The sequence below is a fragment of the Vipera ursinii genome (genome assembly GCF_947247035.1).
Source record: "Vipera ursinii genome assembly, chromosome: 7".
Classification (NCBI taxonomy): domain Eukaryota; kingdom Metazoa; phylum Chordata; class Lepidosauria; order Squamata; family Viperidae; genus Vipera; species Vipera ursinii.
The window spans coordinates 11,705,283-11,730,543 of record NC_139521.1 but is presented as its reverse complement, the minus strand read 5'-3'; the positions used below and the strand labels follow the sequence as shown (position 1 = coordinate 11,730,543).

The following is a 25,261-nucleotide window of genomic DNA, read 5'->3' as shown; positions in this document are numbered from 1 at the left end:
TACTATACTGTGCCCAGGGCTTTTTTTCTCATAGAACGCTCAGAACGGAGTTCCGGCACCTTTTTTGGATGGAACCTTGTAGGGTAGGCAAGGCGGGTTGTATGACATGTGTGAGTTCCGGCACCTTTTTCTTTTACATAAAAAGCACTGACTGTACCCAAGGTGCCTGTTGTTCTTATTATTCTGGTTCATTGCACAGTCAGCCACATATTTAGATTTAGCATCTGTTCCTGTTTGTAATCTTTTCACAACAATATGAAGTCTCAGCTGCCTGTTCTTTAGCTGCTGTTGTCCTTCCAACGCATTGAGTTCCTCCAAGAACATAGGATGTCATAATGCATCAGAATAGTGCATGTGTGGATCCAAGCAGTGTGGCCTTTTGCGATTGATAGATGGATAGATATTTTTTAAGTAGACTGGTATGTTGGTACTCAACTGCTTTGAAACTCATCAAATTTGGTACTCAACGCATTTTGATGTGAAAATTTTATTCCAGTATTCATCATTTTTGGTACTCAATGCAAAAGCTAGAATTTGTCAGTGTCGGCTGCCTTGTGACTCACTACTATCCCTTATGGGAAAAATTTGCTTGGTACTTATCATTTTTGGTACTCATCCGCAATTAATGATGAGTACTGAGATACCACTGTACTGTGCAATCTCCTGATAACCACTGGGACTTCCACAGCCGGTTTATGCTTTAATGCAGAGGTCCCCAATCTTTTGGGCACCAGGGACCAGTTTCATGGAGAGAGGTTTTTCTGCAGACCGGAGGGTGTGTGGTTTTGTATGCCGCCTACATCCCATAGATGGAGCTTTGCTTGTGTGTGCGGACTGGTTGCTGGCATGCCGTGGCCCGCTACCGGTCCACAGACTGGGGGTTGGGGACCTCTGCTCTAATGTGTCAATTTCGGGTTTCAGATCTTATTATTATTTAAACTCAAATGCCACTCAACTCTCAATAACTGTGAACAGCTGACAACCATCAAAGAAATTACAATAATAGCAATAAAACATTAAAAAATAAAGATCAACAATGATAAATACAATGAAGTGAGGCCTGGTAAGAAGTCACTATTTAGCTCTTCACAACTTAGCTTCCACTCTAGACTATGGGAAAGTAATGAGCTGGTGTTTGGAGACCACTTGGATTTAGCTGGGACAAAACAGGCTGAAGGTAAACAGAAACACGAACGGAGTTAAACTTTGTTCAGAAGGAATCTTTGCTAAATCTGGTGATAATTCTTAAATGGCTGGTCATTGCCCTGAAACAGAAGATTTGTAATTTGGGAACCCTGGGATTATAGCTGCTACTAAATAGATATAGGGCCTTTGATCAGTTTCAGACGATACAATGAATTAAAGAGAGAGAAGGAAAAATAAGTAAGAGTCTTATGTGGATGTTTTTGTGGAAATGGCTTTAGAATGATATACATTATATCATTTAGTCTAGCATTGCTGTATCATTTAACATTAATTTCAATTTAAGATTATTTGATGCACAATGAACTAACAGATGTGAAACAGGAGTCAACGGTATATATTACTATGGCAAACTGAATCATGCTATATAAAATAATTGTACAAGCAAATGAAAAAGCTGTTAGGATTTAAACGTTATGGAGCAGCTGAATTTGAAATTGGTGATAAAAAGATCTGTTCAAGTCCCATGTTTTTCTGCACAGAAATCGTGAAGGAGAAATATAAGCTAGCGCTTGATTTGAAGCTTGTTTATCTCAGTCTGACATCTGAAGCTACTGGCAGATCCAGTCTGGTTATAGACCTTTTCAGACCTTAGCAAAATGTCAAAATGTTGCCCTTCTTGACATACAGAGAGAGATTGGAAGCAGAAAAAAGAGTCTGATCACATTGTTCCTTGATAAAGAGGAACTGTGCCCAGCCAGGCATAGGTAATGCAGAAAAGATGCATGGTTAACCTAGCACAGGGAGACAGTTAAATTAATAACAGGAAGGGATATAACTTCAGGATGATTAACTCTCAGGACTAAAGTACCTTTTCACAAACTGAAGCCTTTGAGACAGGTTTGATTACAGTTTCCATCACCTTCCAGGCTTCAGTAAAACTAGAGGGCAACAATTTGGGCAGGGTGAAATATCTCTAGGGCAAAGGGGGGAAAAAGGCAGGTGTTTTATGTATTTCACATGCAGGCATATATACATAGAGCAGGGGTGTCAAACTCAATTTCATTGAGGGCCGCATCAGCATTGCGGTTGCCCTCAAGGGGCTGGGTGGGTGTGGCCTACTGGGTGGGCGTGGCTAGAGTGCGTATGGCCTACTGGGTGGGCGTGGCCAGCTCTACATCGTTCGCATCAAGGGTGCCGATGGGGGCCTGGGCAGGAGTGGGACAGATCTGAGGGTCTCTGGGCCAGGGCCAAGGCAGCGGGGGCCGTTCCCTCACTGTTTCCAGGATGGCTTCGTGGGCCACATGAAACCACTTTGCCGGCCGGATCTGGCCCCCGGGCCTTGTGTTTGACATGTCTGACATAGAGGCACAAGTCTCTTCAAATGCGATACGTTCAAAGGATGCATTGGAATTGTGTTTTGAATATGTCCAATTTTTTTTTAGGGATTTGGACTAGGTAAATGTGCAAATTGATAGTCATGATTTGTTAACCTGGTTTCCAGAATGATTTCAGTCCCAGTATGTAGGCCAGCCAGGAGCGTGGTATCTAAATACAGGTACTCCTTGAGTTATAACCACAACTGAGCCCAGAAATTAAGGTTGCTAAGTGAAACATTCGTTAAGGGGGTTTACTCCATTTTACGACTATTCTTGCCAGAGGTGCTAAGTGAATTATTGCATTTGTTAGTAAGTTAGTAACATGGTTGTTAAGAGAATCTGGATTCCCCATTGACTTTGCTTGTCAGAAGCTTGCAAAAGCCGATCACATGACCCCAGGATACTGCGACCGTCCTAAGTATGAACCACTTGCCAAGTATCTGAATTTTTATCATGTGACCATGGGCGATGGTACAAAGGTTGTAAGTGTGAAAACGGTCACAAGTCCCTTTTTTCAATGGCATTGTAACGTTGAACGGTCAGTAAATGAACTGATGTGAGTCAAGGATTTTCTGTATTGCAGTTGAGGTGAACGTACTAACAGTACAATTTTGTCTATTTAACAAAAAAACTGTGAAGGGAAAAGAGTGATGCCTTATTCCAAAAGGTATCGTATTTTAGTGTTTTAATACCATTGCAATTACAGTAATTGTAAGTAATTGTAATGATATTGCACCACCAATGACTAACTCTCCATGTTTCCTATTCAGTATTTTAAAGATATGATTATAGGTTTGAGGGATCTTCAAACAGCTGAGTGTGATGCAGCTGAGCTGAGTGTGTAACTGAAACAGCCATGTCCCAGTCCGTTTTGTGCATGCACGGATTCCATCCAATAGATAATTCTGCCTTTATCTATACATCATATACTTCGTAGCTGTAGAGAATACAGAAAAAAAACTAAATCTACTGCATGTCATTGATTTCACTAAATTTACCTTCATCAGCTGGCTCTAGATTGGAGCTAGCATGTACGTATCCAGTTACCCGTTGCAGGATAAAAACATCCAGAAAAGAATATGTCTCCATATCCTGCTTGTGAACAGTTCAAAAATATTTGTTTGACTGTCAGGAAAAAAAGAGGCTGCACTAAAATGAATTGTTTTAGGAGGATGGAACTTATGTACACAAAACCAAATTCAGCTGACCACACATATTGTGATCTGCCAGAGGTTTGCCTCTTCTCACAATTTTTGCAGTGCACATAGGTACAAATATTGTGTAATATCAAATGACCTGTGTGCATTTTCAACTTGGAGAACTGGGTTTTTATTTATGAAATAGGTTAAATATTCTCTTCTCTTCAGCTTAAATCTATCATCATAAAACTATATCTGAGTTAGAAAATAATGCAGTACAACAGGATGCTCATTAGTTCTTGTTTAATTGGCCTGAGAATTTTTTGAACCTTTAATTAAGGAATTTAATGAGTTTCAGCAATAGGATAATTAAGTCATCTTAGGTAGTGAGCAGTACCCAAGAACTGATAACAGCAAAGCAGATAAAATCTCAAAGACAGTATTGTTAATTGCATTGCTTTATTCAATAACATTGGTTAGAAATAACTGGCCTATATTTTCCACAATTGGTTTCCTTTCCTCTGGCTTCTAGGTTTTTTTTAATTGTATAAATGAATCAGGCGTATTAAAAATTGTTATCAATATATAGGGACAAATAATCCAGTAATCAAACCCAACTATAGCATATGCAATGGGAATGCCAAAAAGAAAGCTTACCGTATTATTTCCAAAAAACCTAGATATATTCTCATTTTTAATTTTAAATTCTTTTTTTTTCCTTCTAGTGGATCTGGATAAGTAAGAACTGACTTTGACTCAATCTTATCTAGACTGAGGACTAGTTTGTGAAATTAAAAGAGTTTTCATCAAGTCTTCCGATTGCTAGTTGATGTTAATGGATGCGTTCTGCTAGTCTTTTGCCTGTTTGTCCTACGTAGTGGCTGCTGCAGTCTTTTACACTATATGTTATAGGTCTGGGGTCCCCAACCCCTGGTCCATGGACCAGTACTGGGCTGCGGCATGCCAGCAACTGGTCCGCAGAAGCAAGTAAAGCCCCATCCACAGGATGCAGGCAGCACACAAAACCATGCCCCCTCCGGTCCACGGAAAAACCTCTCTCCACATAACCGGTCCCTGGTGTCCAAAAGGTTGGGGACCTCTGTTATAGACGATGCCTGTTTTTCCTTCGGGAGCTGTGGGTCTTTTGTTTTACTTAGGATGTTTTGGATGATTGATTCCATGTGTTTATTATAATCTGTTGATAGTTTCTGAGATGTATGGCATTTTATTATTTGAGTTGGTTGTGCTATATAGGTTTAAGTAACCAGGCGCTTACGATGAAGTTGCATGGATATCCGTTTTGTTGGAAGATGTTTTATAAATGATCTGTTTCCTTTTTTTCTGCTGTTTCTGCAGTGTGCTTGTATTTATCTAAATAGAATTTTATATAGCTTCTCTTGTATAAGAGGTTGGGTTATACTTTGGTAATAGAGCATTTGATTGGTGTGAGTGGTTTTTCGGTACGCTTGTGTTTCTAGTTTGCCACCGTAGTCTCTGCTGATCAGGATATCTAGGAAGGATAGTGGGTTGTTTTCTTATTCCCTGGTGAATTGGATTCCTTTGAAGATGTTGTTGATGGCTTTGTCGGTGTTGTCTAATTGGTCCTTTTATATTATGGTGAAGATGTTGTCTATATATCTGATCCATGTTTTGAGTTATATTTGTGGGATGCCTTTGCTTCCAGATGTTGCATTGCAAGCTCTGCTATGAGTCCTGAAACCCAAAGGTGTACCTTTGATTTGTCGATAAGTTTGTCCATCAAATTGAAAGTATGTGGTTAGGGAGTGGTTGATCCTGCATGTTTCAATTTCCTTGTATTCAGTTAAATCGGGTCTCCTGTGGAGCAATGTCATCATAAATTCTTTGGCTAATTCCAGGTCTATGGATGTGAAAAGGGCTGTGACATCAAATCAGACCAGGATTCCATCCTCATCTATTGTCACATCTTTGCTTGTCTGAAGGCACTGTAGTGGGGAATTGCTGAAGTGTGTGCTTCTCCTTGTGAGGTACTCAAGCTTTTTGTTAATTCTTTCACGATGGTGTAGATATTGCTCCCTGGTAATGATACAGTTGGACAGAGGGATATGTCAAGCTTGTGTATTTAGGGGCATCCATAGAAGCGTGGGAAGATGGGTCCACAGCTTCTCATCTGCCACTGTTCCTCTTTGGTAATTTGGCCTTTCTTGTGAGGTCACTGAGAGTTCTCTTGATCTCGTTGTCTAGTTTCTGTATTGGGCTGATTTTCGCTGGGATGTAGATTATTTCACTTTTTGTATATATGGGATCTGTTCATCATGACAATGGTTTGGAAATAAAACCACATTCAGAAATAGCCTGTATATTATAACGGTGTTTTCTTTCTATTATTGTTCTCTGTGAAGTTGCTTGACGATCTGTTAAAGATGCTCTTTTTTTTGGCTGCTTTAAGTAACATTATTGTAAATAGCTATGCATATACATAACTTACAGCTCTTTCAAAACCATTACCTCTTAAGAACAGTTTTCAGAACAGGTGATAGTACATTTTCTTTTGTTAATAAAAAGCAGAACAAATGGTTTTTTGTGCAACTGCACAAAATAATACTGATGTTTTATTCCATCAGCTTTATAATACATCTGCCATTTAGGAAGTCTGACCACCCCTTTGTAATGCCAGTAAAGTTCTTGGATTTTGTTTCAACATTTTCTGTTGACATGGGACTAAAAAGTTCCATTTAGCTTATGAGTAGATTTTAGTGGGATATTGTTATTGGTACGTTGTTTGTAGTTATGTTAAAAGAGAGTTAAAGCGCATTATGAATTTGGTTAATTGTATATTATGCATAATTTTTATTTAGAATATGATTATTGTAACTATAATCCTGTATTTAGCTCTGGGAAGTGGGGGGGAAGTGGGGGGGGTTTGGGGTGGGAGGGATTTGGGGATATATTGTAAAATTTTGTTTTTGTAAAACTCTTTCATAAAAAAAAACATTTTCTGTTGACAGTAGTACATCATATTTGGCTGAGGGCTACGAAAAAATACAAGTGTGCATCTACTTTGTATTTTATAAAGTATTTACACTATATGCAAAATAAATGTATCCAACTGTCCAAGAGCAGATGATAAAGTATAGTTATCTGCAATGTTTCATCTGCGTAGGTCAGTTCATGGAGATAAATACTCAGATGTGCAATTGATACGGGTAAGTGAAAAGGATATGCAGGTAGTCCTCAACTTACAACCACAACTGAGCCCAAAATTTCTGTTGCTAAGTGAGACACTTGTTAAGTGAGTTTTGCCCCATTTTACAAACTTTCTTGCTATAGTTGTTAAGTGAGTAGCTGCAGTTATTAAGTTGGAAACATGGCTGCTAAGTGAATTTGGCTTCCCCATTGACTTTGCTTGTCAGAAGGTTGCAAAACGGGATCACGTGACCCCGGGACACTGCAGTTGTCATAAATATGAACCAGTTGCCGAGCATCTAAATTTTGGTCACATGACCATGGGGATGCTTGCAACGGACGTGTGAAAAATGGTCATAAATCACTTTCAGTGCCGTTGTAACTTTGAACAGTCACCAAATGAACTGTTGTAATTCAAGGACTATCTGTATAAAGTATCTCAAGAACTTACATTACCTATAACGCCCTACATGGCTTGGGTCCGGGGTATTTGAGGGAACACCTGCTGCCAGCATCAAGTTCCCTTCGTCCAGAGCGCTCCCACAGGGAGGGTCTTCTCAGGGTCCCACCGGTAAGAGATTGCCGGCGGGTAACACCCAGGGGGAGGGCCTTCTCAGTGGGGGCGCCTGCCCTCTGGAACCAGCTGCCAGTGGAGCTTAGGACTGCCCCCGACCTCCGTTCATTCCGCCGGGGCCTGAAGACCTGGCTCTTCAAGCTCTCTGGCCCAGGCTGAGGATTAATTTATTTTAATTGGGGTTTTATTTGTACAGGGATAAATTTAATCTTTTTTAAACTGGTTTTAACTTTTGTATTTTTGGTTTTTAATTCCCTGTAAACCGCCCTGAGTCCTCCGGGAAAGGGCGGTATATAAATGTAATAAAATAAATAAATAAAATAAATAAATAAATACATTGAATATTGCGGAGCATTTAGAAATGAGATTTAGTTTCTCCCTCCCTCTTTTTTCTGCCTCCACATGAAAGCATTCGCATTCTGAGACAGTCACAGAGAAACAGTGAAATATTCCCTGCCATCTGCTGTTCTATATTTTTCCTAAGTTTTAACATTCTGATTTTAGAACCTAAATGACAAGTAAAATGTCAAGTCATCCCAGAAAATAACGAAGAGGCATAACAACCAAAATGTTAACTAAGCTTTTCTATTAAGAATATTGTTTCTAAGTGACCAGCATCCCCTGTTTAGAAGATACTACTTTGTGCTATGTTTTCTACTTAATTGCACCAATTTTTTTTTGCACAGTTTTAAAATCATGTGCAGTAACCTGAAAGTTTGCTTTATTTTTTTTTAAAAAAAAATCTTTACTATTTGGGAAAGTTACTAGTTGTAAGAGAAAAGTAAATTTGGCATCTGCAACAGGCGCTTGTTTGTTGGGAAAGTTATTAGCTTTCAAATTAGTGTCTTGTACCTCGTTAGGAGTTCAAGTTATAGGACAGTCAAATACAGGTAGTCCTCGATTTAAACAGCTCATTTAGAGACCGTTCAAAGTTACAACGACACTGGAAAAAAGTTACTTATAACCATTTTTCATACTTACGGACCATTGCAGCATCCCCAAGGTCATGTGATCAAAGTTCAGACACTTGGCAACTGACTCATATATTTTTTTAATCCCATTTATATCCCACCCTTCTCCAAAGACTCAGGGTGGCTTATAATCTAAGAAGCACAAATCAATGTGCTTAGCAATAGCCTTCATTCTATGTATATGCCTGCTTATTAGGGCTTTCGGGGGCCCCCAAGCAGCATTTTTACAAAGTCAGCTTATTGCCCCCAACAATCTGGGTGTTGTGATTCAGGGTCAGCCTGTGGGTTCCGCAGTTGGGTTGGACGATTCAGAGGAGGAGGAGGGGGGTGTTGGAGAGCCTCCAGAGGATAGCCCTGAGGCTCCGCAGAGCCCTCAGCCAGGCCCCTCCCATCTGGTTACGACGCAGACCCAGCTGTGTGAGCCTGACAGCGTGGATGAAGATGACCCACAGCTGGCCCTGTTCAAGGACGCCCGACGCAGGAGGCAGTCAATCAGGAGTAAACAGAGGAAGGCAATGGGGCACCTCGGAAGGAGGCAGAGAGAAGCCACGCCCTGAACTGTTTAAAAGGGGAATGTGTGGGAGGGCTGGTTTACTGAAGGCAACCGTTTGAATAGCTCCTGTTTCATGGTTCGTGTTTGCTCTGTTTGCTCTGTTTTATGTTAATAAATTTGGCAGGCTTAGTTCCAGCCTCTTGCCGTTTTGTAAAGGGGTTGTCCCTGCCTTTTCTGCAGGGCCGGTAGTAGGCTGGTACAGAACACTGGGTCTTCATTTTACCTACCTCGGAAGGATGGAAGGCTGAGTCAACCTTCAGCCTGGTGGGACTCGAACCTGCACTAATTGCAGGCCGCTGGTGTTACTTAAGGAGGCATTAGCCCACTGCTCCACCAAGGCTTTATGACCGTTGCAGTATCACGGGTAGTCACGTGGTCCCCTTTTGTGACCTTCTCACAGGCAAAGTTGGTGGGGAGGCCAGATTCACTTAACAAGCATGTTATGAGAAAGTAGAAAGTTTGTAAAATGGGGCAAAAGTCACTTAACAGCTGTCTCATTTAGCAACATAAATTTTGGACTCAATTATTGTCGTAAGTTGAGGATTACCTGCACTGATTTGGTAACTAGAGGTTTAGCATCAAGTATCTATCTAGTCTTTAGGTGCAATTCAGCTTTGTATTTCTGTTTCAGCTAAGGGCATCTACAGGGACATGTTACAGGCATAAGATGGTCAGTATGGTACATGCAGCTAATGTAATTTCCCAGCCCAGAGAATGGGAAAATGCCATACAATCAACATAAGTCTATGCATTTTAATTGATTGTTGTGGGATTTGGCTCTGCTGCTTTATTCAAAGCAGAAATGTTCCCAGGTTCATTAGACTATTTCCTAAAGTTATTAAAGAAGCCATTGCAAACAGAGGCTAATTTTATTGCTTCTTATTTATCAGGAGGGACATTCAGGGGGTTTTGAAATGCCATTCGAAGAATAAAAGCACCCTGCACTTTTTCCTTCTTTAATTTTATTCTGCTTTCCCCTCGACTTTGTTTTTAACACACAAACCTTTATCTGTAGTTGGATAGGAAAGATAAAATCCAGCTTACAGGTAGTCCTCAACGTACGACCACAACTGAGCCCAAGGTTTATGTTGCTAAGTGAAAAATTTGTTAAGTGAGTTTTGCTCCATTTTATGACTTTTCTTGCCACAATTGTTAAGTGAATCACTGCAGTTATTCAATTAGTAACATGGCTGTTAAATCACTCTAGCTTCCCCATTGACTTCGCTTGTCAGAAGGTTGCAAAAGGTGATCATGTGACCCCAGGATGCGGCAACTGTCGTTAAGTGTGAATCAGTTGTCAAGCATCCATATGTAAATCAGTTGACCATGGGGATGCTGCAATGGTCATAAGTGCGAAAAATGGTCATAAGTCACTTTTTTCAGTGCTGTGGTAATTTTGAACAGTCACTAAGTGAAGTCGAGGACTACCTGTAATCCCAACATTTAATTTTATAATATCTGAAAGTATTGGATCACTTTAAAAAATTATAGGGTTTCGCAGATACAATTTATGAATGGTCTGTGAAAGATGAAGATTCTTCTTTTTAAACTTGGTATATTGCAGGGGTCTTCAAACTTGGCCCTTTTATGACTTGTAGACTTCAACTCCCAGAATTCCTGAGCCAGACACGCTGGCTGAGGAATTCTGGGAGTTGAAGTCTACAAGTCATAAAAGGGCCAAGTTTGAATAAACCTGGTATATTGTCTACAAGTCTCCAATCTTTCCCCATTGCTGCTTAATTATGACTAACACTCTTCAGAGGATACCTCAGAAAGAAATATCATCAGAGATCCAGCTTCATTTTAATGTCTGTTGATAATGGTAGTCTACAAGGAAAAATCAAACTGAATAAAAATAAAATTTCTGAATTGCTGGTGTTTAATCAGAGGTTAAGAAATTTTGTGGAAGGTGCTTTGAAGGTAAGCAGTTTGCTTCTGTTTTACAGCCCTGAAAAGTGTAACCTGCACTTAGTATGTATCTAATGTATTTTAATTTCTATTTTATTTCAGGCTCTGCTTGATACTCAGAACCTTCTAAGAGCTCAAATTACAAATTTTACTTTCAATTTGGGATTTTCAGGGAAATTTTACCACACAGGTAAAAATTATTCTCCATTTGTGCACTTCGGATAATTGAAATTTGTTTTAGGTGGCTTCACTTTATGCTATGAAATGAAATGAAAGACCTTTGGGAGCATTTAAAAAAAAGAAAAATTCCTTCAGCAGAATAAAGCTAATTTTTTTTTAACAAACTCTTCCTTATGTACAATGTTGTATTTAGCTGTAGGACTGTTGTATTATCTATAGCAATATCATAATTTTAACGTTCTGACAGTATAGCAATGATGCTATCTCATGGACCATGTTTAAGTAGCTTGTGTGGATAACAATAATGTAGTTAATGTACACTACTACACTAGTAGCAAATAGTAGGGAAATACATAGGAAATGTTTCTCTTAAACATTTGATCTAAGGGCAAAAAAGAGACTTAACAACTGAGGTTTCTAATTCAGAATGTAATAATCTGATGCCGTGCAACTTGTAGGCTTATCAATACATATCAGCCATGAGGAATTAACTTAACATATCTGCAGGATACGACTCTGGGAAAAGCTTTCTTATATTGAAAAATTGACCCAATATGTACACTTAGTACATCATGTAGAAATTCTGTTCCCTGATGTGTTTCCTTAAACTTTGTTCAGTAAAAATACAATGGACAAAGGATGGACAAAGAATTGGTGAAACGAGAGAGTAATGTATTTTATTCTTGAATTAAAATAGAACATATGAATAACATCACTGACAGCCACTATTATAAATAATAAAAGTGGTATTGTTGTTGTTCAATTGCTAAATTATAAATCTTAGCATGACAGGCTTCCCTGTCCTCCGTTATCTCCCAGAATTTGCCCAAATTCATGTTCATTGCAATGACGACACAATCTAACCATCTCATCTTCTGCCGTCCCCTTTTACTTTTGCCTTCAATTTTTCTCAACATCAGGGTCTTTTCCAATGAGTCCAGTACCTGAAAAGTGGTATTACTAATATATAATTCTTCCCGTGCAGTCCCGCTGGCATGTAAAAGCAGTTTTTCAACCTTTGGTATTCTACCAAGTTTGTCTTGAACATCTACAGCTGTCTATGTTAGTTCCACATTCACCTACCGTGCATCCAAAAGTATTCAGACCCCCTTCACTTTTGCCATTTTTGTTATGCTGCAGCCTGATCCTACACTTGTTGAAATTCATTTTTTCTCATTAATATATATTCAGCACCCCACAATGACAAAGTGAAAGTGGAAGTTTAGAAATGTCTATAAATTTATTAAACCAAAAAACCCCTGAAATATCACATACTCACTCAATACTTTGTTGAAGCACCTTTGGCAGCAATTACAGCCTCAAGTCATTTTGGTTATGACACAACAAGCTTGCACACCTGGATTGGGGCATTTTCTGCCTTTCTTCTTTGCAAATCCTCTCAAGCTCACTCAGGTTGGATGGCGACCGTCGGTGGACAGCCATTTTCAGGTCCCTCCAGAGATGTTCAGTGGGGTTCAAGTCAGAGCTCTGCCTGGGCCACTCTGGGACATCATAGAGTTGTCCCTAAGCCAGTCCTGTGTTGTCTCAGTTCTGTGCTGAGGATAGTTGACATGTTGGAAAGTGAACCTTCAGCCCAGTCTGAGGTCCTGAGTGCTGCGGAACAGGTTTTCATTGAGGATATCCTTGTACTTTGCTCCACTGAGCTTTCCCTCAACCCTGATCAGTCTCCCCGCCCCTGCTGGTGAAAAATACCCCCACAGCATGATGCTGCCACTACCATATTTCACTGTTGGGATGATATTGGGCAGGTGATGAGCGGTGCCTGGTTTCCTCCAGACATAGCATTTAAAATTGAGGCCAAACAGTTCAATCTTTGTTTCATCAGCCCGGAGAATCTTGTTCCTCGCAGTCTGAGAGTTTTTTTAGATGCTTTTTTGCAAACTCCAAGTGGGTTTTCATGTATTTTGCACTGAGGAGAGGCTTCTGTTTAGCCACTCTGCCATATGGAGGGCTGCAGTGATGTTTGTCCTTCTGGAACTCTATACCATCTGGACACAGAATCTCTGGAGCTCAGCCAGAGTGATTGATCTTGGTCACCTTTCTTACTAAGGCTCTTCTCTCCCGATTACTCAGTTTGACCAGGTGATCAGCTCTTGGAAGAGTCCTGGTTGTGCCAAACTTCTTCCATTTGAGAATTATGGAGGCCACTGTGCTCTTAGGGCAGGAGTGTCAAACTCGCAACATCACATGACGTGACATGTCGTATCGCGACTTTTTCCCCATTGCCGGCAATGCGGTGGGTGCAGTTTCGTCGTGATGCATCTGGTCCGCGGGCCAGCAGTTTGACACCCCTGTCTTAGGGGAACCTTCAGTGCAGCAGGAATTTTATTGTAGCCTTCCCCAGATTTGTGCCTTGCAATAATCTTGTGTCTGACCTCTGCAGGCAGTTCCTTTGACCTCATGATGTTTGATCTGCTACAGCAGGGGTGTCAAACTGCCCGCTGCGGGCCGGACGTGTCATCCGGAAGCCGTGCCCACCGCATTGCCAGCAATGGCAAAACCATCCCGATACATTGCGCAACGTCACGTGACGTCGCGAGTTTGACATGCCTGTGCTACAGTATGCATTGTTAGCTGTGAGGCCTTCTAGAGAGAGGTGTGTGCCTTTCCAAATCATGTCCAATCAGTTTAATTTACCACAGGTCGACTCTAATCAAGCTGTAGAAACATGTCAGCAACAATCAAGAGAAACGGGAGACATCTGAGATAACTTTCAAGTGTTGTTGCAAAGGGTATGAATACTTATGCCAATGTGCTGTTTCAGTTTTTTCTTTTTAAAAAAATTATAGACATTTCCAAATTTCTATTTTCACTTTGTCATTATGGGGTACAGAGTGTAGATTAGTGAGAAAAAAATGAATTTCAACAATTGTAGAATCAGGCTGCAGCATAACAAAACTGACAAAAGTGAAGGGGGCCTGCTTTCTGAATGCACTGTATCAAGATTATACTATGCAAAAAAGTCATTGTGATTGTGCTGTCATCACAACAACAATTTACAGTGCTTATGATGAGAAGCTCATCAAGGACTTAATTAATTTACCTCATACATAGAATACAGACACTATTCAGCCTCTTAGGGACCTCTGGAATTATACATCTACATAATTATCTGAATGTATCTCTTTTAAGTTGCCTCATCCCTGAAGTTGCCATATTGTTCTGTCATAGAGTCATCGGTTTTAATGAACTACTAAAATGTAATGATCCCAAGCAGGCTGCTGTATCAGTTTGGCCACCTGAACTGCCATTTCCTTTCAGAACAGCCAATGAAGAGACTGGGAATAGATAGTATTTAAGATATGTAAAATGATATTTATTGAAAGCTGTAGGAAATTGATGTATGTGATTTCAATGTTCTGCACAAGCTTTCAGTCCCATTTACACAATAAGTATTTAATGAATGGGACAGACTCGCCCATTAAGGTTTAAGAATAAAGCAATTATTTATAGCTGAGGCAGGTTGTGATTTACGCTGTGGTGTCATGTCAATTTGTAAATTAACAACTATACCTTGAGATAAACTTGGCCCATTCACCTCTGGCAAGCAGAGCTAAAAGGCCTTTTCAGAAGCTGCTTTTCATATCTGCTTCAAGATCTCTTTTTGACAAGAAGCATCATATAAGTTTGGAAAAAGGGATGCTAGTTTAAAAATAACTTAATTGAAGGAAAGTACCGGTATTCATATGAAAAATTTTATGGGTTTATGTAGTCATTGAAGTGTATATTACAGATCTTTTTATGTTAGTACTTAGCAAGGCTAAAGTCAGGCTTTGGTATTAAAAATATAAAACTTTGCCCGTTATATTCTGATAATAGTAAACTTTTATTTATATAAAAACTTTGTGGAATTAAATATAATCAATATATTCTTAACATATATAGCAAGTGCTGTTGAATATGAATTTTAGCAAGCTGTAGACCTCAAGAGAAGCAAAATAGATTTATAGTAAGAATGTGATATTTTAAGTGTAATCATAAATTATATCATGTTGATTCAGGAGCTGGACATGTAATTTAACAGAACAATTTACTTCAGCAAAATGTACACTTTCAGTTGTTATTATAATTACTCTTCACGGTTCAATTCAGCTTATTGCAATCATAGACCAGTATAAGCAGAGTGTTCTGTGAATATATACAGACTATCTTAGATGATAAGCAAAATAAAATTTAAAACAAAGCTAAAATACATTTATAAAACAACCTAACAAACATCTATGAAATCCAGGGTACAGCCTACAATATGTTAAATTATAATATAGACACCTTCAGTTGTGACACACAGTAGAGATGCTTGCAAATTATGGCTTTCAGTTATTAAATAAGCACATATACTGCTTTAATATGCAAATATATTTAAATCAACTATGGTCTATAACTAAATCAACCTTCTTTCTAAAGTGTATATTTATCATTCAGTGGCTTATACTTCTGCCCTAATCTTTACTACTTCTGAGTGGTCATTCTGGGGAATTTGCCTATCACTGTAATAGGAATCCATTCATAGGAATCTCCATTACAATTATAGACCTATCACTGTAATAGGAATCCAGACATAGAAATGAATGTCTGTTACAATCATAGACCAGAATACAGTCAGAATACCTGTTCTTAAATAAAAATGCAGTTATGGTAATATAATGTGACAATCAACATAAATGTAAAAGAACTTTCACTAGATGTTATTTGATATATTTCATGTCTTATTCATTAAGCACACAGATGGACTCTAATGTAGGTCAATGGAATTGGTTATGTTCTAGCTCAAAATATACAGGCATTCTGTTATGACTGTTATTATTTTGGCTTATTTTCAAATCATGCTTGTCCTAACAAGATCAGACTGGAAAATGCAATCTAATCACTTAAGTTTTTGCCAGTTTCTTGAACCTATTCTGCTACAGGGTACAAACCTAATGGATTTGTAGGGGGTCTCACTGTTACTCTAAATTATGCCTTGAGTAAGTAACATCATCAAATATGTTGCATTCTGTCTCAGATAGTTGGTTGCTTATGAATTGTTGCTATGAATTTGAGATTGATCTTCCTGCTGTAATTTGTTGCAATTTAAATGTTCACCATGCTTCCGATAACTGTGACAAAGCTCTTTCAAAAAATGGGAATATTATGTAATAAATTATTTATTTCTACAGGTACTGTAGAAGAAGATGAAGGAGATGATTTATTGTTGGGGTCTGTTGATGAATTCTGGTGGTTTCCTCATATGTGGAGTCACATGCAACCTCATCTGTTCCATAATGAGTCGTCGCTAGTGGAGCAAATGATTCTCAACAAAAAATTTGCCTTAGTGAGTTAAATTCATACATCACAGATTTAGTAGAAATGATATATAGCTGATACAGAGTACAGCTAAATTAAATTAAATTAAGCATCTCACCTTAAACATTGGGATTGTCTTGAAATACAACTTTAATTTATCAATTACAGCTTAGTTATGCTGCCACTAGATGAAACAATAGAATTACAGAGCAGAGTCATTTATGTTGCAGAGTACCTGTGTACCTAACATTCAGGCTGCAGTTTATTAAAAGAATCCTCCATACAAATGCATGCCCATCACACTGTTGTTCCCTTTTGAAGTAAGCAGAACTGTGCATCGTACTGAAACAGAATGAAAAGCAGTGAGCAAAATAAATTAAATGCATAAAATAAGAGAAAAGAAAAAGATTTAACTCATCCTAGAATACCCCAGCATCATTCATTAAATCACTTCATATCTTTCTTGTTTCCACCACATCTTTATACCATTTCATAAATTGCCTTTAAACTTCTCACTTCTCCCTTTTTGAGGAACTTCTTACTCCTACAACTTCTCACCAGTTTACAACTTTCTTAGTCTTCCCTTTTTCCTCTGGATCCATTCAGTCTTCTTTCATGTATTTGTACTGTGATTCAGTATCCATTCTCTCATTCTGTATTATCCAAATTACCACAGAACGCTTCTTTCATATTGATCACTTTGTTTATATTTAATCTACATTCAATTCATCACCCACTTAATAGATGATAACAAAGTGATGCACACAATCATTTAAATTTATTTGAGAAACTTTCCTCACATCCGACCACATTACCCACACTGATTTCTCCATCCATTATCCTTATGTTTAGTAAACATACTCCCAAGATAGATGGATTCATATAATGATATAGATTAGAGTTGGTATAATTTTTCATTATGTTTAAATACCTTGTAATTATGACCACTTTTTCCCTGTCAAAAACAACTTCCTGAGTTCTTAATACATTAATTTGCAAGTCCATATGTCTTACTGCATCAGGCAATCTGTCTAACATTCGCAACAAATCATTCAGTTCCTCAGCCAAGAACAAGGCATTTGCCTTTGTACAAAAATACATACACATGCATATTCGAAATCACACCTCTTGAGATCACAAAAATAATTCCTTATATATGTTCCATACATATAGTTGGATAAAACAGTTGGTTAAATTTTGTCACACGCAACTTGGACTCTGAGGAGTCTGATGCTAAAGAGATTCACAGTATGGACGACACTCTGAAGAATCAGCAAATACTCTTAATCAAGTACCTGAAGCTGACCCTGCTGACAGTCATTTGGAGCAACTGGATAGGAAGCAGATGACAAGGATCTCAGTTCTGAGGAGCAGCCCAGTGCACATCACACCCTTTAACAAAAATAAGTAGCATTCAGCATTGTTCATAATTCATTCCCACCAAGGGGTTGCTTTACATAAAGCTAAGATGTACCCTATGGTACATTTTTCTTGGGGACAATCACTCTAGCCTAGGAGCTACAAAGTCATGCCTCAGAACTCTTGGATCCTGAAATTCTGCTACTCTGATCTCGGATCAGCTGTTGAACTTCCTATGAATCCCTTGGATTTTGGATCACGGGCTGATAAGCTATTGTTTGATGTTTTAGAGTTAGACTCGTTTTCAGGCAAACTTGTTTGTGTGTACTTTACTCAAATATGCACATGACACCACATGTACTCACACTGACAGCCATTGCCTATAATCTGTGTTTTTATGAAGTAACTGTTGAAGCCTGTGGTATATGCTTGTTCTGAAACAGGACAAAGCGTACATTTAAATGAAATCAGTTCTCAGCAAATGAAGCAGCAAATGTGTGGAAAAGCCTGAAGAATATGATTGGATACAGCAGACCTCCCCCGCTTGTGGAAGAGAATTGGCAACTGGCAGATGACCTGTACGTGCTCTACTGTACTCTACTCTGGGTTTGAGAGGAGATCACTATCAACTATCACTACCGTCCCCATATTAAATATACCAACAATAGCCAAATCTCCTACACTTATCTCCATTCCTCTTCCCCCCCCCCCCACCTCTGATGATCTTAGAAAAAGACATGCGAGGTCTCTTTTATAGACAAAAGATAGGAAAAATTCCAGGCCCAGGCCTTTCCTTCTTGAAAGCCTGTGCTGATCAACTGGCCCCCATCTTTACTGCATCTTTAATAAATCACTGGAAATACGTTATGTTCCTTCTTGCTTCAAATGTTCTACTGTCATCCCCTTTCTCAAGAAACCCTCCATCACAGAGCTGTGTGACTACAGGACGGTTGCTAGACCGATTGCTCTGACATCTGTAGTTGTGAGGATTGAACTGCCAAACAGCAGAAGTAGCCTGCAGTTTTGCATACCACTGTGTCACCATGGCTCTTACGGCACAGAATTTCCAAAATTGTATTCATTTTCATCTTTGTACTCTTTCAGTTAGTATTTCCCAGACAGGCTAGGGCAGGGGTAGGCAACCTTGGCTCTTTTATGACTCATGGACTTCAAGTCATAAAAGAACCGAGGTTGCCTACCCATGGGCTAGGGCAGGGGTCAGCAACCTGAAACAGTGAAAGAGCCACTCGGAACTGGTTCCCTCACAAAAGGAAAAAATGGGAGCCGCAAAAACTGTGTGCGCATGCGCGTATGTGCAGAACAGGGTTTGACAAGAGTGGAGCCAAGGCAAGATATGCACCTACCCTGCATATTTGAATTGATTGGTTGATTGGTTGAACTTTTTTAGTCCCACCTTTTTTTTTTTTGGATTGCACATGGCAGAGGACTGGGAGCCGCAGGGGACGGCTGAAAGAGCTGCATGCGGCTCTGGAGCCACGGGTTGCAGACCTGTGGGCTAGGGGAACAATAATGGCACTGCTTGAATCGTCAGACACAGATGTGGTCTTCACATACTTATTAAACAAATCAATAGTCTGTTTGCTTTTTTTCATTTCCCAATCCATCCTGTACACGTGTTATTTTTTTTGGCGGTCTGCCATTCAAATACCGGACATGTCTGACCCTGGATAGTTTTTCCCGATTTATGCAAGGCAGTTAGGTGCTGCCACTTACCCAAAGATCGTTCTCCATACAAAACACTGAAAATACTTATCTTAATTACTGTAACTATAAATGATAGTCATTGTCACTATATAAAGCATATAGATAGCTTCATGCATTGTTATTCAATATATTCACTTTACAATGACTGAGAAAATTCTGTTTTTTCAAAAGTAATATTGATGGTTGATTGATTGATTGATTATATATTTAATTATACCCAAAAATTGAAATATCAATTTTATAAATATACAGTGTGTATCCTACATTTTTTAAAAATCTAAAAAGTTGCAGCCAAGTGCTGTATTAGTGCTCTTACACATTTCAAATTATTTCCACAGCAATACATATCCCAATTTTAAATAATTATACAAACAGGTCAGATGGAGATCCAGTGAAAAGAAGTGCCATTAGCACTAACAGTAATGAGAGTTGTGTAGAAATACAGTTTCACTGTGTTCATTATAAATGACTTCCAAACAAGATTTTCTTGCATCAGATCAAAACCCCTTCAATTTTCTGAAATCCGTAAAAATACCTAGTGCCCTAAAGCCTATCTAAAGCTAATGTTCCCACACAACGTATTGGGTACACACAAACCACTGGAACCAGAGAGAGAGATTTAAAACATAATTTTTAAAACAATCCTAATATTACATTATATTACTCTTGCTGTAATTAACACAAAAATTGGAGTTATGTAGAAACAAATCTGTATTGATTATTGTGCAGTGTTCCCTGAGAAAACCTGTATTTCTGTTCATCAAAAAAAGCATTAAGAAGAAACTCAGTGTCAATCAGCATATTGTCTTGGCATTTATTAGACATTTAAATTTAAGCAGGCAAAAAGAGTATTCAAAATTTCACAGGAGTCTCCATTTTAAGGTTCAAAGCATATGCCTTACAGTGGGAACTGATTTGCCATTATTGGAGTAACTGGGTGTTCAACCAAGATTTAAAAATAAACTACTTATTTAAATTAACAAGATGGTCGTAGGAGGGGTTCATTTGCATATTAGCAGATAAATGTTTTTATAGGGAAACACTTACAAATGTTATGCAATTTTACATTATCACATCAAAAGAGAAATCTAGTTTCCATGCTTGATGAACTAGAGCTAAATTAAGCTCAGGGCGATAGAGAAAAGAAAAACAGAAATATTGCACCATATCCTGGATAAGCAGGAAGTGTACGATGCTAAATAAGCTTTGCATGTAGGTCTTGAGATTGACCTGAATAAATTGCATTGTTTGGATAAGTTCGTACTTTTGTAGGAGGACGTGCTCATGTGTGTGCATTGGTTCCTATCCTTCATAGGATTTTATTTTGCTGTTTCAGGAACATGGCATCCCAACTGATATGGGATATGCTGTGGCTCCACACCATTCCGGCGTCTATCCTGTTCATGTCCAGCTTTATGATGCCTGGAAAAAAGTTTGGAATATCAAAACCACCAGTACAGAAGAATATCCACATCTAAAACCTGCACGGTACAGAAGAGGTTTCATTCACAAAAGCATCATGGTGAGCTATGTTTTTTTGTTTGTTCGTTCGTTTTTTATCCTGGCTTTTCTGATTATATCTCAACATGTATTATATGTTATAAGCAGTGTGGTTTTTTTGTAAAAGAAAAAGGTGCCGGAACTCACACATGTTATACAACCCGCCTTGCCTACCCTACAAGGTTCCATCCCAAAAAGGTGCCGGAACTCCGTTCTGAGCGTTCTTTGAGAAAAAAAAGCCCTGGTTATAAGTATTACTGTACCAAATGTTCACATTATCTGAAGAGCTATCTTTAGTTTATTATGCCCTAGCACCAGATCGTAATTTATTTCAGGGTCCTTTATGTTTAAAAGGGCTTCAAAGATGGTTTGAAATTTTTAAACTTGTCAAAATGCGGCTAGCATTGCTGAAAAGCAGCTAGAGCTGGATGCTCAGCCATCTCTTTTACCTAACCATTTTGAAGAGGCTGACGTTAACTTTAAGGATTATGGATGGGGAACCTCTGTCTTAAAACTGCCTGTTTATTGAGGAGATGGTACTTTGATCTCAAATTCAGAGACTTTTGTAAGTATCTCATTGCTATTAGAAATATATTTGGTAGCCTTGGAGTGCAAATCTGAGTATATATTTGTATATATTTTAGTTTTATTGCATATCAGTGCTTAGGATATTGAGTTAAATTGTTAAAAGTATGCAAAGTATTGTCAAGCAGAGAAAGTTAAAGTAATAGGTACATATAATGTTAATGTTATATTTATACATAAACATTCATAGTTTCAATGAAAAATCTCTTCTGTCTGAAAGAGGTTGGATGGGCCTATCCTATTTTATGGTAATAGTACTAAAGTTGCTGAGAGTGCTATTTTTTCTAATAAATGTACTTTAATATGGTTATGGTCCAAGAATATTTCAATTCCAAAGGACATTTTATTATCTTCTTTAAATATGATTTACATGTGTTACTAGGTAATTTCCTGATTAATTTCATAGATGCCTATCAAACTATCTCAGATAAATTGCCCTTATCTTTCTATGAGGCTTTGTCCATTTTCTATATGTTGTATGTGATTTTATACAACTTAATCATGTTTCCCCACCTTCAGCTTCCATTTTCTTGTCTGAAGAGTATTGTTTCCATGTTGTTTTTCTTAACAAAATTATTCAAGCGCCTTCATTATTTTGGCTGCTGGATCCTGTACCATTTTCAGTTTTGTTACATTCTTTTTCAATAATAATAATTATAATTATCATTAATTATTATTATTATTATTATTATTATTATTATTATTATTATTATTATTATTATTATTATTATTATTATTATTAAGATTATTCCAGATAAGGATGTCACACAGAATTCCCAGAGATGTGTTACAGTGTTGGCAATTGTATTTTCATTCCCCTTCCTAATTATCCTTACCATGGAATCATGGATTTTCTGTTTTTCACAACAGCCACACACAGTGTCAGCATCTTTGTAGAGCCATCCACTATGGCCTTAAGGTCTTTTTTTCTGGTTATTTATAGCTTTCATCAATAAGTATTTGGAGTTTTGTCCCACTGTTTGTATCATTTACGCTTAGATGAATTTCATTTGTTTTCCCAGTCATCTTTTTAAAGAGATCCTTCTGGCGTATGTTTGGTATTTACCATCCTGACCATTATCTACAAATCTGGCCTGCTCCATCCTTAATGCTAAATGAATTTAAAAACCACTAGTTCAGAAGCCTGGGGATCAATATTTTCTTCTATTCACAAAAATGATGACTTATACTTAGTCTTTGATGATGTTTTTTTTACCCAATTACCGTATTTATCCATTTTTTATATAATCTTCCCCTTTTTTTGCTATTACATTTATATACCACCTTTTGTTGCTAGAAACACTACAGTATCTAACAACAAATTAAAAATAATATAAAATATAGTAATGATACATAAAATGTAATAATAAACTCAGTATAATTTGTTTTTTAAAAACTTCATTTTTATTCCTAATTAATTTGAGAGTTGGTCCCCAACTCTCTCTCTCTCTCTCTCTCTCTCTCTATATATATATATATATATATATATATATATATATATATATATATATATATATATATATATATATATATATATATATAAATGATATGATATGATATGATATGATATGATATGATATGATAAAGTGCCATAAACAACAATAAACAACCTCTTCCTACTTATCAAATATCAACCTTCTGGCAACAAGAACATTTTGAGGAACATTTATAAGTATTTCTAAGAACCTTTATGAGGAACTTAGTCAAAGGCTTTTAAAAATCCAGGCACATAAATTTGAAATGTCCATATGCCAGTTGACACTGTCAAAGATCTCTTGGAAGTTGAGTTAGTATTTCCTTTGGTGGGATCCATGATGATTTTCCATTAGCATGGCTTATTTCTCTACACTTTTTACTTTTTAGGAATAACAAAAACAATTCCAAACAATTCTAAATAATTATTTTTAAAAAACAAATTACTGGGTGTACAGAAAATCTTATCATACCTCTTCATGTAGGTCCTCTATAAAAATATTCTATTTCCACTATACATAACATGCTGTTATGGAATAGTCTAGTGCAGGGGTGTCAAACTCAATTTCACTGAGGGCCACATCAGCATTGCGGTTGCCCTCAGGGGGCTGGGTGGGTGTGGCCTGGGTGGGCGTGGCCTACTGGGTGGGCATGGCTAAAGTGCATATGGCCTACTGGGTGGGCATGGCCAGCTCTACATAGTTCACATCAAGGGTGCCTATGGGGCCCTGGGCAGGAGTGGGACAGATCTGAGGGTCTCTGGCAGAAGGAGGGTCTCTAGGCCAGGGCCACAGCAGTGGGGGCCATTCCCTCACTGTTTCCAGGATGGCTTCGTGGGCCGCATGAAACCACTTCGCGGACCAGATCCGGCCCCCGGGCCTTGTGTTTGACATGTCTGGTCTAGTGAACTCATAGATAGTGAACCATTCTTTAATAAAACTGACTGACAATAATATGCTGGTTGGAAGAATCATATATTTTAAGTGTTGTTTTACTGATACGTTTTGTTTTACTGACAAATGATCACTTTTGGAAGTGATCATTTATTTGAAAGGCTATTTCTTCCAACTCCAATATCAAGAAAAAGGGACAGAAAAAAAGATAAAGCAACAGGGGTTTTGAAGTTAACCATCAAGGGTTAATAATTGGAGAGTGCAGGCAAACATATAATCTAAATATAATACTGTGGGATTTATTTTATTTGTATTTAAAAGTGTAACAACTATTTTTAAATTGGCAGCTGCATGCATATATTAACCTATATGCAGATCTATCACATACAGCATTTTTGAATGGTGCCTTTTAAAAAATTTCTCACTCTTTTAATGATACGTAGGTGGTCTTTCTTCCTGACAAATGTGTTGTTTATTTTGTGTGGTTTCATATTTTGAAATAACATTAAATTAATAGTCAAATCTATAAAATATAGTTCAGACTTACAGAGGAGAATTATAAGGGTCAGCTCCCATTACTTGCCCCAGCTTCTGCCCAACTAGCAGTTTGAAAGCATACAAATGCAAATAGATTAATAGGTATCACTTCAGTGGGAAGGTAACAGCGTTCTGTGCACCTGTTAAAGTTAATTATATCTGCTTACACAGACCATAGAAGTCTTACAAGAGATTAATTAAAGTACAACAGTATCATCGTTCCAGAATAGTTAGAAGATGATAATGCTCCCAGGGTCTGCATATTGGGACGCCATGTTTTCTGCTCATGAAGCATGGCTCACTAGGGAAGAGGGAAGAGGAAGTCCATCCCAGAAAGGGGAGGGGAAAGAAAATACATCATATAGTAGGAGGGTCTGACTGCCCACATTGTGATTTCTCCACCCAGCCACGTGGTGGCAGCACAGCCATGCTGGTCACATAACCACAGACAATATCTTGGCCAAAAAACAGAGCTCCCTTGGCCAAGAAACAGAGATGAGCATTGCGCCCTAGAGTCATTAGCTAGCCAATGCATTCTTTTTCCTTTTCTTTATTATTGTATATAATCTTCTGCAGGTTCTTCCTCGACAAACCTGTGGCCTTTTTACTCATACAATTTTCTACAAGGAGTATCCTGGTGGTCCAAAAGAACTAAACAAAAGTATACAGGGCGGGGAATTATTTTTCACAGTAGTTCTCAATCCAGTAAGTAGTTTTAAATTATTTGAACAAAACTACTGAGCATACCTTAAGAAATATTGACTAATAGCATTGTTTTATTCTTTTTCTTTAGTTGTACTGACTATGTATTCACTAATACTTGTAAACGTTATACAAAATGTGAACAATCTCCATAATTTCTTACTATTTACT

General features: G+C 38.1%; 1 protein-coding gene across 1 annotated transcript in view; it reads left to right on the top strand.

Annotated features, from left to right (window-relative positions):
• The window catches only part of LOC310643152 (bifunctional heparan sulfate N-deacetylase/N-sulfotransferase 3), an 83,574-nt gene that overhangs the window by 23,173 nt on the left and 35,140 nt on the right, over positions 1 to 25,261 (top strand). Inside the window, exons 3-6 of the mRNA XM_083367248.1 lie at positions 10,935 to 11,022; positions 16,190 to 16,344; positions 20,737 to 20,922; positions 24,965 to 25,093. Coding sequence (XP_083223374.1) covers positions 10,935 to 11,022; positions 16,190 to 16,344; positions 20,737 to 20,922; positions 24,965 to 25,093 — 558 coding nt within the window. The remainder of the gene's footprint in view (positions 1 to 10,934; positions 11,023 to 16,189; positions 16,345 to 20,736; positions 20,923 to 24,964; positions 25,094 to 25,261) is intronic.